At 45.7% G+C, this 17,163-nt stretch overlaps 1 protein-coding gene across 1 annotated transcript; it reads right to left on the bottom strand.

Annotated features, from left to right (window-relative positions):
• Window positions 1–3,153: 3,153 nt before the first annotated feature.
• CYB5B (cytochrome b5 type B) lies at window positions 3,154–15,230 on the bottom strand. The gene is made up of 5 exons (NM_001030581.2): window positions 15,047–15,230; window positions 8,153–8,281; window positions 7,567–7,593; window positions 5,059–5,090; window positions 3,154–4,130 (listed from the first exon to the last, which is right to left on the bottom strand). Exons 1-5 carry the CDS (start codon window positions 15,200–15,202, stop codon window positions 4,040–4,042), a joined length of 435 nt encoding a protein of 144 aa, NP_001025752.1. The 5' UTR covers window positions 15,203–15,230; the 3' UTR covers window positions 3,154–4,039.
• Between the last annotated feature and the right edge of the window lie 1,933 nt (window positions 15,231–17,163).

Genomic DNA, 17,163 nt, shown 5'->3' with positions numbered 1-17,163 from the left:
AGAGTGCAGTAAAACTTGATGCTAAACACTAATGGACTAATTCCACACTTGGGGTCTGCTGTAGACAGCGTTACATACTTGTTCATTGCACACTTATTTAACAAGGCACAGCCCAGCTCACCCTGCAGGAGCTGGCACCATACACCCTTCACAGTGACTGGTACCTGCGACACCATGGGAAGCTCTGCACCTTCTCTCCAAATTGTTCCATTTATCAGCTAATTGCAACAAAGCTAGGAAGGCATTTGGAGCTCCCAGCCCTCCCTTCCTCCATATGCCTCAAGCCTGCATACAGCAGCGTTCTGTGCTAATAAGGAACTGGGGCTCACAAAGAGGCAGAAGCTGCCAGCATTCAGCTCTGAAGTGCTCCCAAGGCAGCTCCAGCACCGTGACACTGACTGCACATGCTGCTTCCGTGCCCACATTTGCATTTGCACTTCTTCACCTCGTAGCCTCTTCACCTGCAGGAAGCCTGCAGCATGCGCCCTCCCATTTCAGGGAGTTTTCTGGCAGGACAAGAGCTGAGGTAACACCTGCATGCTGCGGTTGCACCAAAGCCAGCCCCAGCAGCACAGGAGTTAAGCACCAGTACGAAGACTTGGGATACTCCTTTTTTAATCCTCATATAAAATGGGTAAACAACTTCCTTAATGCCTCCTTCATGTGCTAAGCACTTCGAGGCCCGCTGGACCCATCACTTGGTGAGTCACAGGAGAAGACAGGAGATGGGGGCTGTGCCCAGCAGGCATCATCCAGCACCTGGGGTCAGCAGAGCCAGTGCCCTTCAGAGGAACACTGATGGATAATGCTCCTAGCAGGTAATATTGGAGAAGGCTTTGATGGAGCTCCTGCAATTGAAGCTCGAGCACCTTGAGCTCTCTGATGGGTCAGCCTGCACGCAGAAAAGGGGCAGCTGTTTGGCAGAGGCTGCTTGCATACCTAAGACAATCAAAAAGGCACTTAAAAACACAAAGATGCCACATAACAGGCCTGGAGGTCTTTCAGGGGTAGTTAATGGGTTGAAAGGAAGCAACAACAGAAAAAATGCAACATGGCAAACGGGAATAAACAAGTAGTTTTCTCAGCATAAGTAGCAGCAGGGCAAGATCCGGTAAGGGCAAAATTTATTTAGAGCATTCAAAATGCAGCTGAATGCAAAGAGCATCAGGAAAACTGTATTTTAAAAATGAAACTACGTTACAATGCAGGTAAAATGATGCCTGTGGAGAAGACAAATTTGTTACCATCACACCAGCCAGCACCCAGCAGTGCCTTTCCTTGGGCTAACCTCAGGTTCCTAAAACCAGTCCCTCTGACTGCTGCAGAGGGCTCAGGACTCTCCTGAACTAATTCTCATCTGAATAAGATCTTTGAAAAACATGCCTTCCAGCTTTAAAACTTCAGCTTCATAGAGAATCCATTATAAACCTAGCTAAGCTGTTTCCATAGTTAATGACCTAATGATAAATGTGCAAAAATATGTTTCCAGTTTGAAAGCTCTTGCTTTAAGGAATGGACCTTTTTCAACTTCAACTTCATCCTCCAGATCAAAAAACCCTTTGACAAAGTTTCTGTTCCACATGGAAGCACTTCCATGCTGCAATCTTGTAACCTTTTCTTCGATAAGCTACACTGAGCTCAACTGTCTCACCATAAATAATGTTTTCCAAGCTTTTAATCATTTACGTGTTTTTTCTCTGGATTTTTAAAAGTCAGAGGCACAGCTGTAGCATTCATTCCCTGCAGCAACAGTGCCAAATGCGGGCAAGAGCTCCCACTACCGCAGGAGAGGAACGCACTCAACCTTTACCCCTGGTGTCACGCTCTGCCACCTCCTCGGCGTGATGCTGCACTGCACACTTCTCAGGATGCAGCCTGGCATCCCACATTTCCCAGCGCACAGCCCAGCATCAAGTTCACTGACAGTGCTGGTGGCTCAGTGCCAGCAGCTCACCTTAGCCAGCAGCCTGCTCTCTGGTTTTCCTAGGGAGCATCTGTCTCCTTCCAGGTCAGAGTTTCAAACAGCACAGATTGCTCTTTGAGGTAAATCTGGAACACTCTCACTGAGCAGCTCTGCACTTTCACTGTTAAATCAAATCCTTCCCTTTATACTTTGTCCTTGTGGTTTCTGTATTGATTTCACTAAACCACGCAATATACCTTGCACTATCAATTCAACCAGAAGCCTAAGCAGCTCAACTAATCTCAAATATAAAAATACCAAGTTAGATCGATAGATCTATTTTCCATAAATTTAGATTGACTGATCCATTGCATACTTGAAGACCTGTAAGACTATATGGCCTGTTACCTTTATCAGCATACCTAAATAGAATTACCCAGATCTTTACTACTAGATATTCCTTGGCACAATTTTATCTTTTTGCTATACTCTTGTTAAATGAATAAACAGAAACCAGTCAACCAAACCAGCTAGAACAGAATGAGGGACAAACAGAGTATTCAAGAGCCACTTAGAGAACAGTGAGCTTTAGGTTTCCCTGTGCTGCATGCAAGGTAGGCCAGATAATTCGCTATATAAGACAAAGAAACCAATGTAATAACATCCGCCGGGGGGGAAAACAACTCCTGGGGGGCTTCTGCTGCAGCTCTGTTAAAACAGCATTTGAGGAACATGACCTGCTGCTGCTGGGGGCAACCAAAGTAAGCCAACTAGAGGAGCAGAGGGAGCTTCAACAGTGTGCTCCTTTCCTAATAGCTATGCAGTTACTTGACCTTCATTTTTAAAGAGGAGGACAGTAATTCTAAGCATAAGAGACTTCTAAACAAACTTCTGAGGAGCACAGTGATTTCATGGAAAAGGAAACAACACCACAACCTGCAGAAGGTTTTCACAAACAGGACATTATATTGCTTCTCTTTTTGCTACAACTCAGAAAGGTGAATTGCTATGCTGCAACATTTGGATTAGGAACAAGTGTCAGACTGCTAAAGGACATAAGACCCTGGAACACAAATTCCTTTCTGATAACAGATCCTGAAACCACCTCTGCAGCTGGAAGAGCTGGAAAGCTTCAGGCCTCGTGTTGCATGAGGCACACCCGCCTGTGTGCTGCTGGAGGCTGACCACAAGGCAAAGTATCCTCCTGTATTTATTCCAAGATAAAAACAGCATTATGCACAAATCCCAGATGGATTTCTTTTCTCTTTTTATTTAGGAAGGAGAGGCAGGATTATCTGTGGGTTCCCCCCCCATCTGGTGCAGATTCACAGGCAGTAAGAATGAGTTTTGTTTCCAATACATGTGTTGGATCAAAATCCCAGGGAGGAAGAAAAAACTCCATCTCAAGAAGTCACATGTCAGTTCCCAGTTCTGGCATTGCCACACAGCACAAAAGCACCCGAACAAACAAGGATCCAAGGCATACATTGTTTCACAGAATATACATGTTAAAAGGACAAGTAGAAATACTACAAAATCAACAGAATCACTTTTAAAATAATTATATTTGATGAACCGTTAAAAACAGACACTTACAGAAAGAGGTAGCAAAGCTAACAACTTCCTGCTGCTCTAATTAGTGTTGCCTGCATGCACTGAGAAAGTTACTGTGAAATTGAATCTCTCAAAATCTTTTCTGGACAGAATTGTAGACAACTCACAATTTATTTCTGACAATGCTATGTGAAGTACTGAGGCAAATCCACAGGCTCACTAGCAGCTGTTTCATGTTGTCTGGCTTAACAAAAAGGCATTGAAAGGAATAGGTTATCTGTATTATACTTGAGAGAGCAAGAGAGAGCACAAGCACACACACACCAGGGAGACCACACACAGATGTAACAATAACAGGATGCTTCACTTGCTCTGCCACAGCAAAACTGAAGTATGACAGATCCCTGGGTGGCAGAGTTAAGACAATTTGATATGACCTTGGTCCCATGAATATGAACATCTCTTGACAAAGCTAAAAGCAAGGCATCAAAGGTGAAGGGAACCAGAATTCCATGTGTTGCGTGCGTGCACTCTCTCTCACACTTGCTTCTCCAGGCTTTCTGAGATCTTATCAAGGTCAGTTCAAGATGATCTCCCATCCAGTATGTAATAGCGATACATTAAACCTATGACTAGTGCTCCAAAGATGGGGATTAGCCATGTTGTCCAGAAGCTGTGGGGAGGAAGAAATGAAAACAAAAAACAGACACCCAAACACACACACACACACACAAAAAAAAGTAGTATTAAGTTAATAACACAATCAATACATTCACTACTTGCTATGTCTGTTTTCACCCAGCTCCCACCAGCTCACAGACCAACCACTTGGGACAGAGGACAGGACAGCTCTAGCTGTTCCATGCTCAGAGCTCCCCTGCCGCTGTGAGAGGCCCCTGTGACTGCAAGCATAGCTTGGTTGCTTATAAAACAGCAGCTGGGTTGCTGAACTTTCCAGCCTGGCACATACAGAAACCAACCTGAGTTTTTTGTTGTTTTCTTTTCTTAAATAAGCCAGACTGTCAATTTGTGCTATACAAACAGCTGAGTTGACTCAAGGATGGAAATTACTACAGCTACCCCACAATAAATCATTCTTACTCATAAACTTGAGACCACAGGCACAGGCTCACCTTTAGCAGCCTCCTTAAAAAAAAAAAAAGCCCTGATACGAAAGACTAGGTTTGTGTTCTGGTTGCAAGCAATCCTTAATTCTCAACTGAATTACACTGGTCACCATAAAGATCCTTCAAAAATGCACACTGCTGTGAGTATCCACTGTAGCACAAAGTGCAGCCACACGTGTGCAATGTGAACACATTGACAGAGAATTCAAGCTAAAAAATGCCAGGGTGCCTGCTCTGCTCAGTGTGAGCAGGGGACTTCTCACCAGTGGCTGCACCTCCATCTCCAAGAGAGGTGCACAGCTAACTCAGTGTGATGCAGTTCGGCAGCTTATTTTAGAGTACCTGCTTGATGGAAGGACAGTACAGTAACATCCCATTGAGTTTTTCCCTGCCTGCTAGAGCTAATCTGCAGTCCTACAAATGGAGAGTCGCATTCTTTCAATTTCTTACTCTTATTTTAAGAAGATACTATACCTTGCTTGTCCTGAGGATGTCCTGTTTTGATCCTGAAAGAAGGAAGAGGGAGTTAGTGGGAGAAAAAGAATACTCTAAGTCATGCTAATAAGACTGCAAGACTGGACATGCGATTTCAAATGCAGAGAAAAAATAACCCTCCTCTTCCTTTTCTAAACATCCTCTCTCAGAAGCGCAGATGCTTCTGGGGATGTTTGCCCTCCTCCCCACCTTCACATTCTTTCTATTAGTCTAGACTGTCCCACCCAGTTCTCAATTTTATACTGGAACTCTCACCTCTCAAAAAAATGGCCTTGAAACTGCTCTGTTCATTTTATGTGACACAGAGGGTAACTGATGATCACAGATACATAGAATGGTTTGGGTTGGTAAGAACCTTTAAGATCACCTAGTTCCAACCCACCCACGGCCCACTATATGCAGGGACACCTCCCTCTAGACCAGGTTGCTCACAGCCCCATTCAGCCTGGCCTTGAATGCTTCCAGGGAGGGGGCATCTGCAACCTCACTGAGCAACCTGTTCCAGTGTCTCACCACCCTCACAGTAAAGAATTTCTTCCCAATATGTAGTCTAAGTTTTCCTTCTTCCAGTTTAAAATCATTTCCCCTCACTCTGTCACCACCTGCCCTGACAAAAAGTTCCTCCCCAGCTTTCCTGTAGGCTCCTTCAAGTACTGGAAGGCCAATATAAGATCTTCTCAAAGCCTTTTCTTCTCCAGGCTGAAGAGCTCCAGCTCTCTAAGCCTGTCCTCACAGGGGAGGTGCTCCAGCACTCTGATCACCTTTGTGGCCCTCCTCTGGACCTGCTCCAACAGCTCTATGTTCTTCTTATGTTGGAGGCTCCAGAACTGGATGCAGTACTCCAGGTAGGGTCTCACAAGAGCTGAGTAGAGGGGCAGAATCATCTCCTTCAACCTGCTGATCACGCTATCTTGATGCAACCCAGGATATAGTTGGCGTTCTGGGCTGCAAGTGCACATTGCCAGCTCATGTGGATACAGATAATCATTTCACCACAATCCCTTTTCCAAACTTCTGTCTGCATCCCTATTTGCTATCTTACTGCTTGGCCACTGCCACAACTGCAAAGTTCTCTTCAAATCTTCCTTCACATACAACCTATCTCCAAACTTTCATACTATTTTCAAAAGAAATCTGAGAAATAAGTACTTTTTCTAGTCAACTGAAAATTACTTTATCAATTCTACAACCTCTTTCTCAATGGCTGCTGCTGTTCTCTGATATCTGTCAGCCAAAAATCACCTTATTTGTCCATTCTAAACAGTATTACTTCCACTTCTTGAGAATCATAGTGCTTTCTTTTCTGACACAACACCCCATCAGTGGATACTAAACGTTAACATTTAACTGTGGGGAATTACCTCTAACCTGAGTCATAGGAGTATGTAGTCACTACCTTTTTTTTCCCCCAGGTAAAAAAATAGGTGGGATCCATATTACTTCCATCTGTTTAAATTATGCTTGGGTCCATTTTTAAAATAGATGTTGCACACTAGAGAAAGACCCACTGGATTTTGCTTAGAATAGAAAAATATCTGCAAAAATATTTAACTTATATCCAGCAGCATTGCTCGGATTAATTTCTATGCACATTTTAAGCATGTCATTCTGTTAATGAAACAGAGTCGAACCAAACAGTATAACGTTAAGGTGAATGCATGATCATGCAGCCCCGCTTTATAACTAAGAATAGGATTTACCTAGCCTGAATTATTCTTTCTATGGCTGACTGTAATAAGCGAGTTCTCCCAAGGGCTTCAGTTGCTGCTCTCTGTTGACAGTTTCCTTATTGATTCCCGGTACTCTGCAAGTGGCCCTGCTTCAAACAACATCTAATGAAAGCGTTGTTGAAGACAGAGCTGTGCCTGGTCCAAGCCTTCAAGCCAAGCAAGAAGAGAAGCCAGCTGCAAGACACATGTTTACCTCTCAGATGGGATTCTATTTATTACCATTTCCCTCTCCCTATCCAATTTGAAGGCATTTTTGCAAGACTGTGTTCCATTCTAATCCACGAGTACCTAAGTTTTAACCAACACCTATGATTTCTAGGGCAGTTAACAGAGAATTCTTGTTTTACAGCCAATCCCATGGTGGCTGTGCCTGTCTCCTGGCTTGAATGTAACAACACTAACAGTTCAGTCATCAGGACAGAGCGAGTACTGCAAAAATATAGTTTGTGGCTCAAGGTGTAGAAATAGCATTGCTGATGTCAGAGGAGAGAAGGCACAAAAAAAAAAACCACTTCCATTTTCACACTGTGGTGCTTGCTGAGCTTCTGAACAAACAAAGGAATCATTTGCTTAGAAGATTTATTCATTTCTGTAGTTTGTAAGCATAAAGCCACAGATTCCACAGAGGGGAAAAAGACAAAAAGAATGAAAGGTGTGTAGTGACTTTTGTTCATTTTGTAAACATAATATAGTTTTCTCAGCATTAAATAACAGTAAAACAGTACTGTTATAGAACTGTAAAACACCAAGAGCTTACCTTGGAACCTCCCTTTTTACGGTCATCCTGTCATGGGCAGAAAAAGAAAGAAGGAAAAAGCGATAAGCAATGACTTGAACAGAAACCTGCAGTCATTACAGTCGTTATGAGGGGATTGCTCTGTACGCAGTCCTCATCATACCAGCAATTGCCTAGACTCCAGTTTTCAAAGCAGACATACCTACAGTGCCCAAAGGCACCGTCTTTGTAGTAGGCAGGACGCTGGTGTTTGTGTCATTCCCCTGTCATCTCTCGCCCTCCTGAATTCTGAACTACAGGAAGTAGTTCATGAGGAAACTACATGAGGAAATGACGGTACTATCAGCTAAGGAGCAACTGATATGGTTAGCTCCTTTAAGTGCCACTAATTGAAGGGAGAAACCTGTTCTGAACAGTGGGAAAAGAAAACTAATCTGGTTTTATTCTCAGCAATCCTCTTTCCTCAGCAGAAACTCTGGGTGACACTGTATAAAAACCTAACTACTTATTGTGCAAGACTCATTTTGGTGTACATTTGCTGGGTTACAAAAAGGAAAGGGACACTTCTACAGCATCCTACCATGCTTGAAAGAGGGCTGGTCCTTACCGGATGGATCTCCCCTATGTAGTACTGCTTGAGCATCTCCCTGGCATCTGTGGAATGACCAACATCTTCAAAGCTCTCTGTGGCATCTCTTCCAGCTTGTTCAAGCAAAACCTCTTCTCCACCTGGATGCTGGAAGAGAAGACTTAAGGTGAGCAAAAGTTTGGGTGCTAAAGAGGCATCCAGAGTCTCAGCAGCCCTTCTGGCCCTTTTCATTCCTTATGAATGCCTCAAACCAACATCAGTAGTATCTACCAAAGATTTAGTCATCCAGCCTCTCCTTCAGGAAGTCACAAAGAACAATGCATGCTGCACAGCCCGGGAAATACCTTGCATAAAATAAAAATCTTTCCAAAGAGGCAAATCTCCAACTTACACAGAAAAGCACAGCTTAGCCCCCTACAGCAAAGCCCTACACAGGCTACAAACCCTACAGCTTCTGCAATTCTGCAAGTGATTTAGGCAAGAAAATAATACAAAAGAAAACATATCCTCATGTACCTTTTCATAGGCCTCACTGCACAAATCAGACTCCCTTGCAGAGGAGCCTCTGCTGCATGATTTTTTCACTAAGAACTTTCCAGAGACAACTCAATTCTTACTGAAGCACAAGACAATGCTGCATTCACAGGCATCAGTGGAGGAAATGATGTTCTACTTCTTCAGATCTGACAAAAAAAACAGCCTCTTTGCGTGTAGCTGTACAATGAGGAGTGGAGAACAAAGGGGAACTGCAGTGGCATAAGAAGCTACAGCTCTAGCATGGCTGCACCAGTACTGAACTTAATCCAGCATACAGCTACTCAATACCTGGTGGAGAAAGAAAAAAAATTTAAAAATTTACCATTTAACATCATACACCAATTTCAGAAATTCAGGAGCTGCAACAACAGAAGCACCATATCCACAGGACACCCCTAACAACACTGGCATTGCTGGTGGTGGCAGTCACAGACAAGACCAGGCAGTACAGACTGAAAAATCCCTAGTGCAGTGAGTGCTGTTTTCCTTGATGGGTTGGGCTCTCCTCTACACTGTCAGTACCAGAATTCCAGGAACAGATTGGCAATAGAAAGCAGTAACTACAAGGCCAGCAAAGTACAATCTATTTACAGTGTGTGTATGGGGAGAAATACTTCTGTTTAAACTACCAGCTAATCCAGTTAAACCAATAAAGTGATCAGGCTGCTGAGTCCACACACGAGGACTAACCCAGTTTTGCAGAGTGCTAGGCAACAGGCAGTAAATGCGCTGCCTGAGAAGATGAGACTTGCTCAGTGCTGCCTGAAATTCCTCTAACAACTAGAAGCCTGGAACCGGAGAAATTAGAGTAAATTTCACATCAAAGGACTAAAAGACCTGTTTTTCTCTGTAATGCCCTTTTCCTTCCCACAGACATAGAACAGTTGCTGTTGCCCCTCTTTCTTCAGCTTGTTTGGTTTTTCTCCCAAAAGCCTAAATGTTCTCACTTGGCTATCCCACCTCATACCAAACATACTCCGTGTGGACACAAAAACAGTTCAGTTGTTTACTCCAGAGAGTTGCTGCAGCCAGCTCTCCAATCCCCATATCAGAGCTCTTTATTCTGAATAAATCCCTTTATTGGCCAGGTATGTAACATAATCAACACAGAGCTCTCTCAGCAGCCATGAAGGGCAAAGTCTGCAGGCTGGGAGGCAGCTGGGCAGCAGTCAGATATTAGCTCTCCTCAGCTGTGAAACCAAGCAAGGCTCCGCTCTGCTGCTCCCCTTTGAGCACAGCCACATGTCCCACTGCCACTGCTCCTGCACCAAGGCTCATCTGATCTCAAAGGCAGCCAGGTCATGGGCTGCCATAGCACAAAACCAGCCCATCAAAAAAAGGAAAGGAAATGAATGACTGTCTGCTGGTCGCTGTGAATTAACTCTCTACAGACCTGGGTTCATGAGTCAACAGGAGCAGAGGCTGCAGCAGGACCACTTTAGGTAACCACAGCACTCTTTAGTTCACACTCTCAGACTCAGTTGTGGTAGGATGCTGCATCTTGTTCTGCAATGTGTGCAGTCGTCCAGTTTACAGAACACACTTGTAAAGACCCACTAGCAAAGAAATGAGGGGATGAAGGGCCAACCGTTTACTTTAAGATTTCTACAAGAACCCTTTTGGGATATCTTGATAGAAATCTCATTTCAGAACAGAGGGTTTTTGTAAACATTACGCTGCTTTCCTAGTCACCCATCCTAGATGAGCAGACAAAACCCTGCAGTAAGATGGAACATGGAGTGGCTACCCGCTTTTGGTGGGAACCAGTTGTTGCATGTTGAAGGGACAAAAAGTGCAAGAGAGAAAAATGGCAGAGGTTACTCCACTTTATATGTTTGGTTCTGAAGCCTTCCTGTGCACTTGCTAAATCTCCAATAATTATTTACTCATGCACATCTGTCCATCATTATCACCAAGCCAAAGAAAAAAAATGAAGAATTTTTGGCATATCTTCTTTCTGACACAACTCCCCAGTCTAGACACCCACAACTGCAGCCAGACAGCTCTTACCTTGTCATACCCAAGCACATGTAAAACCAGACTATTTATACAAGTCATCTATTCTGCCACAAAGATTCCCAAAGCTACAGTTCCTGCAGAAAAACATAGAAACTGTGAGAAGTGTGGCTAACTCTGAAAATAAAATGTACTTCCAGAAGAAATAATGACCAAAATAAAGCTCTCCTCCTTCTGAAAACGAACAGACAAAAGCCAATGAGAATAAGAGATGAGCCCAAGTGCCAGCCCTCCAAATTCTGCCTTAGCAACACTGTAATGTAACCAGGACCTCCCTGTCTCTGGAGTCTCTCATATACATAATGCATTAAGTACCTGATGACAGCAGCAGTAATAGTCTTGAGGCTTTGGCTCTGGAAGGATATACCCAGTGCCACTGAGCAGAGAAAACAGCTTTACAGAAGGAACCCTGCTGTCTGGGAGTGAAAGCAGCAGCCACCACAAGCACAAGGCACTCTATAGCCCCAGCCCCACAGCACAGGAATAGGTGGCTGCCCTTGTCACAGTCGGGAGGTTAAGGGGGAATAAAACTCAGGATTTGCAGAGTATGCATAATACTTGGAGCTACAGCAGATGATCTCAAATGAATCATTTCCATGTGATCTTTGAATCAAGTTCTCTGAATCCAAGACTGGTTCCCACAAGGCAGAGAATAGCAGCAGGACATTGAGTAACCCCATATGCACTCCAAACTTACTTTAAATGTGCACTGATGCTTTAAGGCAGCACGTAAAATAAGTTGGTCCTCGATGACTCTCCCTCTAATTAGTATTTAGGAGCAGCTCATGTTTCTCATGTTCTGTGTTCAGCCAGCAAGGTTTTTATTGGTGAAAGCCAAGGAGATGCAAAGCCTTTAGAAGGGACACGTAGCAGCAGCAGTCAGAACTAACTGCACTGCCAACAGCACATGGCAAAGGCTTCAGAGAATACAACACAGAAACTTGATGCAGAAGGTGAGCAGCTGGAGCTGTCTCTCCACAAATGCCAAGTGCCTGTCCACGTGTGTGGCAGCCACCCTTACAGACCTGTGGCAAACTACAAGTGAGTTCAGAAGCAACACTAAGCTCTGTGGTTAATTAGGTTGCTGGATCAGATAAGACAAAATCATCACATTGAGGAGAGATGCAAAAGCTTTAATTTCCCGCCACCATTATTAAAGAAACAGGCCATGAAAGGAAAGAGTATTTCTGTGTCATAGCAATGTGTCAGTACCACACAGGCCAGAAAAGCACCTACACAAATGGTGTTCGTCAGCCACACGTCCTTCACAACTTGTTGTAAGACATGAAGCAGGTTTCCCAAAGACGGTCTCCATAGCACTGGAACAAGTCAGCATAAGGAAAAACAGATCCCTGACATTCCTCCTCCTCCCTCAGAGTTTTGGTTTCAGACACACCTGAGTACACAGGAATTATGTGCAGAAAGACAAAGATATTCAATATTGTTTTCTTACTACTGGCACGCAGATTTTGAGTTGGCTAGTTAACAGCTGACCTGCTGCACCTAGGCTGCAGAAATCATGAAGCAATATTCAACAACCTTCTAGCAAGGAGGCTTCTTAGAGATAACGCAATTGCTCCAAGGCAACGCTCCAGCAGAATTCAGCAATCTTGTTCAAATAATCTATGGCCAAAGGCCAGAAAAGGCAACAATTAGACGCTACTTCAGTGACTACACAAGATCAAAGGAAAATATTACCCACTGAAACTCTGATAGCTGCAGTTACAACAACTTGGAGCTTGAAAGCAGAACAGTTTATCAGACAACTGTAACCTTTAAACAAGACAAACATCCCTGGTTCCGATCAGCTACACATTGTTCTCCTGTCACTGAACTGATTACAGTGGGATAACAAAGTGTATTTTTGCCAATAAATTAGGCTGTGATTTATGTTTACAAGCTTTAGATAACAGAGACCGTTTGCTAGCCACGCTACTACACTTAGAAAAGTAGCCTTACTCTTCTTCCCTTCCCTAATCAAAGTATATTTTTATGTCAGAAAAGCACAAATGGGAGAAGGGGCTTGGAAATGGCAATGCAAAAATTCCTTCTGAAGGAAACATCTAGGGCACTCCACCCAAATCACTGGGGTAGAACGAAGAAGTTTTCTGGGCTCATTTATACACACTGAAGGCACTCCAGGGTGCAGACTCCAGATGCCATCTTACCAGAAAGAGCCAAGACAAAGACTGTGACCACTCCTCAGCACCCATGCTGTGAAACACAGTGTCATACACACCATGGGTCTGCAGGTAAATACCTTGAAAACTGATTTTGAAGAAAATCTTCAAAGACTTATTTTTCCCCTAACTCTTAATTCTGAAAGCAATAAGCAACAGTCATAATCGTACACTGAGGCAAATGTAAGACAGGGCACGTGCTTCCTGCAAGTACCTTCCCTGCTTCCAGCTGGTTTTGGCTCTTCCTAAACCCCAGGTGCTTTGTTATTTAGAAACAAATACTGAATGCTCTCCCACATTTTTGTCCTGTCTTCCCCTGAATCTGCCTAAACTTTTTGCATCCATAATGTTCTTCGGCAAGAATGGTCTGTTCCCTGTTGTGCGATGAAACATTGTTTGTTTTGAGACAGGTTCCAGCCAGTTCCTGTGATGCCCCCTGTTACTTGTACTAAGTGTTTAGAGGCAGGCAAACATGAATGCTTTCAGAAACCCAGGTAACAACAAATGTTCAAAACCTGCCCCACCACCCTGCCCATTTCATTCAGTCAGCAGAGCTAGCTGAGCCCAGTGTTATGCTCTGCTCCCTGGAACATGACAGGTGCCAGATGACAGGTTGGCCTAATGCCAGGAAACACGTACATCGGGGGGGCATGCGTAAAGGAGGCAGTCAGCTGCCCAGACTGCTCACAGACCTTCATTCTGCTCATAGCTCTGCTGTTCAATGGCTTCCTGAGCTAGAGCCACACTTAGTAGGGTTCTCTTCCCTTTCTCACCCTGACCACTCTTTACAGTACAGCATGTATATTTTTGTGGACATACACAGCTAGGTGTACAACCAGTCCTGCATCTCAGCTAGAGCTGTGGCCTCTCCTGTGCAACAAGCAGCTGATGACTTGCTGTGCCTCTGCCCTGCCTGCACCCTGCAGCCACACTTCCACAAGTCACCATCCCACTGCCCTACGTATCTTTCCTTCCAACCTTCCTATGGACTGGGTGCCTGGAGCCCCCACACGTATCAAATGGCCAAGAACAAAGCTGCTCAGCAGGCTGCTTTTCAGATCCTGCACCTGAAAACACTGCTAGAGCACTGACAGCAGGCAGAGTTGAGCAAAGGAGTTAGAAGCCAGGACTCATTTATGGTCCTGAGAGAGAAAGCAGTAATTTTTGGTTTAAAAAAACAGTGAAAATCTGACTATAGCAAAGGCCATCTCAAGTCACCATAGTAAGAGACACTGAAATGCCTTATCTGTACACTGACATACCTTAGAGCCTCTCTTAAACTGAGCACTGGGAGGAAGACTCAAGGCACAAATCAGATTCAGAATGAAGCATTACAGTGCTGCATCCTAAGAACAACATACATCATATGCAACTTTATATCCTATTTATAAACACTGGAAAGCTACACAGAAAGCCCTTACTTCCAGCTGCCGGGCCACTGTAACAGAGCTGCCACGTTATCAGCCTCCTCCTATCTGGAAGGGCTCTTACACCTCACCAGAGGAGTATGTCGTTGTGTGGGATGTGATGAGTACATAGCAGACATGCTTTAATCATATATGCCTGCGGGAAAACAGAAGTTTAATTTACACAAGCAAAACCAGCAAGCAGGAACTTGACGATTTGTAATGAGGCGCTCTCCTACAGCCGGCTCCAACCAGCTCTCACCCTCACCCTGTGGATACTACGGAGCGCTTGGCATTACTTTAAGCTGAGACAAAAGCCCTTTACAAATGTTGTTAGCATTTCATCGGGCGCTGTTTTTAGTTCCAAACACTAAGAACACAGCTTTCAACTTTCTTAGAAGCAATAGTTGAACGCATTGAGTCCTAAGCACCATTTTTGTCCCTGCAGCCAAGGGAATTGGGGATATCACAACGAACGAAGCCCTTCCAAGCCGCTTTCGCACGGCTCCGGGAGGCGGCGTGCCGGGGTCGGGCCGCACCCGCTCGGGTCTGACCGCGGGCCGCGGCGCGAGCCGTACAGCGCGGGGGTTTCCGGCGGGCCCGGGCCTCCTCCCTCCTTCTCCTCGTCTTCTCCGGGGCAGTCTCGGAACACGGAGGGGCCCGGAGCACCCCACAATTCCAACCCCCCACCCCAGCTCCGGCTTCCCCCGACCCCCCCCCCCCCGGCCCTTCCCCCGGCCCGGCCCGCCGGACCCCGCCCCGCACGGCCTCACCTCCTCCAGGAAGCGGGTGACATCGTAGACGCGCCCGTGGATAACCAGCCAGGCCTCGCGGTTGGAGTTCCGCTTCCCCACCTCCTCCAGCGTGAACACGGGCCCGGCCGGCTCCTCCGCGCAGCCCCCGGCCTCCGTCCGCTGCCCGCTCTCCATGCTGCCCGCCGGTAGCTTCGCGGAACGCGCGGTTGGGCCCGCGGCAGCCGCCGTAGCGACGTCGGGAGGAGCCGTCCCTCTCCAACGCGAACGGCCCGCTGCCGCGCTGGGCCGAGCGCGCCGACCAATGAGGAGCGAGCGGCCCCGGCGGCGGGGCGACTCCTGGCACCGGTCGCAACCAATGGGAGAGCGCCGCGCCGGGCCTGGGCCAATAGCGAGCGGCCAGAGCAGGACGGCGGGAAAGCGCTGCGGCTCACCTCGCGCAGCCTGAGCCCGCCGCCCACCCCGGGGGACTTTGGGTCCCAGCGCCGAGCAGAACGGCTGCTCCGTTTGTAAATAAAACAAACGTTAATCTCGTGCACCTTAACACTGAGTCGGTGCCGTAACATCCCCGGAGCACTGCCTTGCTACCCGTGTCTGAAGGTCTGCTCCCTCCCGGGCGCACCAGGCTGGGTTAGGGGCAGGCGGGCAGTTTGCACAGCGCTGCTTCTCCCACGTGAGCTCACACTCACAGCCGGGGTTTGTTTGCTCTCATTGAACTGCTGAGACAGCAGAAATGCCCCGTGTGGAAAGGAGCACTGATACCATCACTAACATCGGCTAAAGGTTAAAGGTCCGTGCAGCACTCCATTTCCTTCACAGTAACACAGATCCTTCACCTACAACTGGCGTATCAGATATATTCTTCATCTCATCCCATTTATTCAACCAGATTTTTGCACGCTGTTGACATCTTTGCCTGCTCTGAAGCTTCTTCACAGCTACCTAATCAACAGCCATGTCTCAAAGTCATTTATACCTTGAGCTTATTGTTCCTCTTTCACTCCTTTCTTGCGCAGCTCTTTTCAGTCCTTAAGGACACATCTCTGACTTTGCCTGTAATCCAAGCGTCCTCTGTGGCACAGAGGTACCAGCATGACATACAGCCTTTTGGTTTCCTATCTAAGGAGCATTGCTAAAGCAGAAGCTCTCCTTGCCCTCATCAGGTTATGTCCTATAAACTCACTTCAGGATTTCATTATCTTACATCCTTGTTGCCACAGTATCCTTCTGCCCAGCCTTAGCAAATGTAGCCCTGCTCCATTTCACAGGAAGGCCGCTGTAAATGTTGCTCTACCCTTACCTTGGCCAGGCCACTTTTCTCTGCCTTTATCTGCTGCATATAATACTGAAACACTATAATGTGAGGGAAATCATAGCAATAATAAGAGAGTAGCAAAATCCTATGCTACAGAAAACAAGAACAAGCCTAAGTACAACAGCTAAGGCTACAGGGAAAAAAAAAAAAAAAAAAAAAAAAAGGAAAACAACTTACTTTCAGAAGGCCTCAGGGAGACAGGAGACCTGTAGCAAGAAATCCTCACCTCCTCCTGCCAACCCTTAAATGAGGTCTGGGAAGGGATGGATCCTGACCCCACCCCTTTCTGTCATTCAGGTGCATTGCATGCAGCTGAGCTCCCCTGGCTTGGCCCTGCCTGCCCCCCAGGTGCTCAATCACTTCTTCAGGCCAGGACACAGCATTTCCACTACACATGGGTTGCATCAAATGTCCCTTTCCCTAGATGTGTTCAACACATTGCTGCCTGTTTTAATTTCATTAGGAAGCATTTGCCTTTTGTCTCTAGTTGGCCCACAGCATCATTTTCTTCAGCATGTGATAAATTTTCAAATAAGTGTCTTTGTACCTTCATCTCTGCAGCTTGCATGCTTGGAGGGTTTCTCCGTATATTCTTCAGGACAATCTCATTACGCTCCTCAGCATTTCCTGTTTCTACTCTGACAACAGTTTTGTTGCCATTTTCCTGTAGCTAACCGCTATCTTTCCAAGACTACGTGGCATAGCATCTCTTCTGCATCTGTATGCAGTACAGTGGGATCCTGGTCCAGGACAAGGCTTTCAAGGCCATACAAATTCTGAATGTGGTGACAAATGATTTCTGTATTGAGCAACAGAATTCAAT

Source organism: Gallus gallus, chromosome 11, assembly GCF_016699485.2.
Source record: "Gallus gallus isolate bGalGal1 chromosome 11, bGalGal1.mat.broiler.GRCg7b, whole genome shotgun sequence".
NCBI lineage: Eukaryota > Metazoa > Chordata > Aves > Galliformes > Phasianidae > Gallus > Gallus gallus.
The sequence above is the reverse complement of the archived record's forward strand: the minus strand, read 5'-3'. Positions and strand labels throughout refer to the sequence as shown.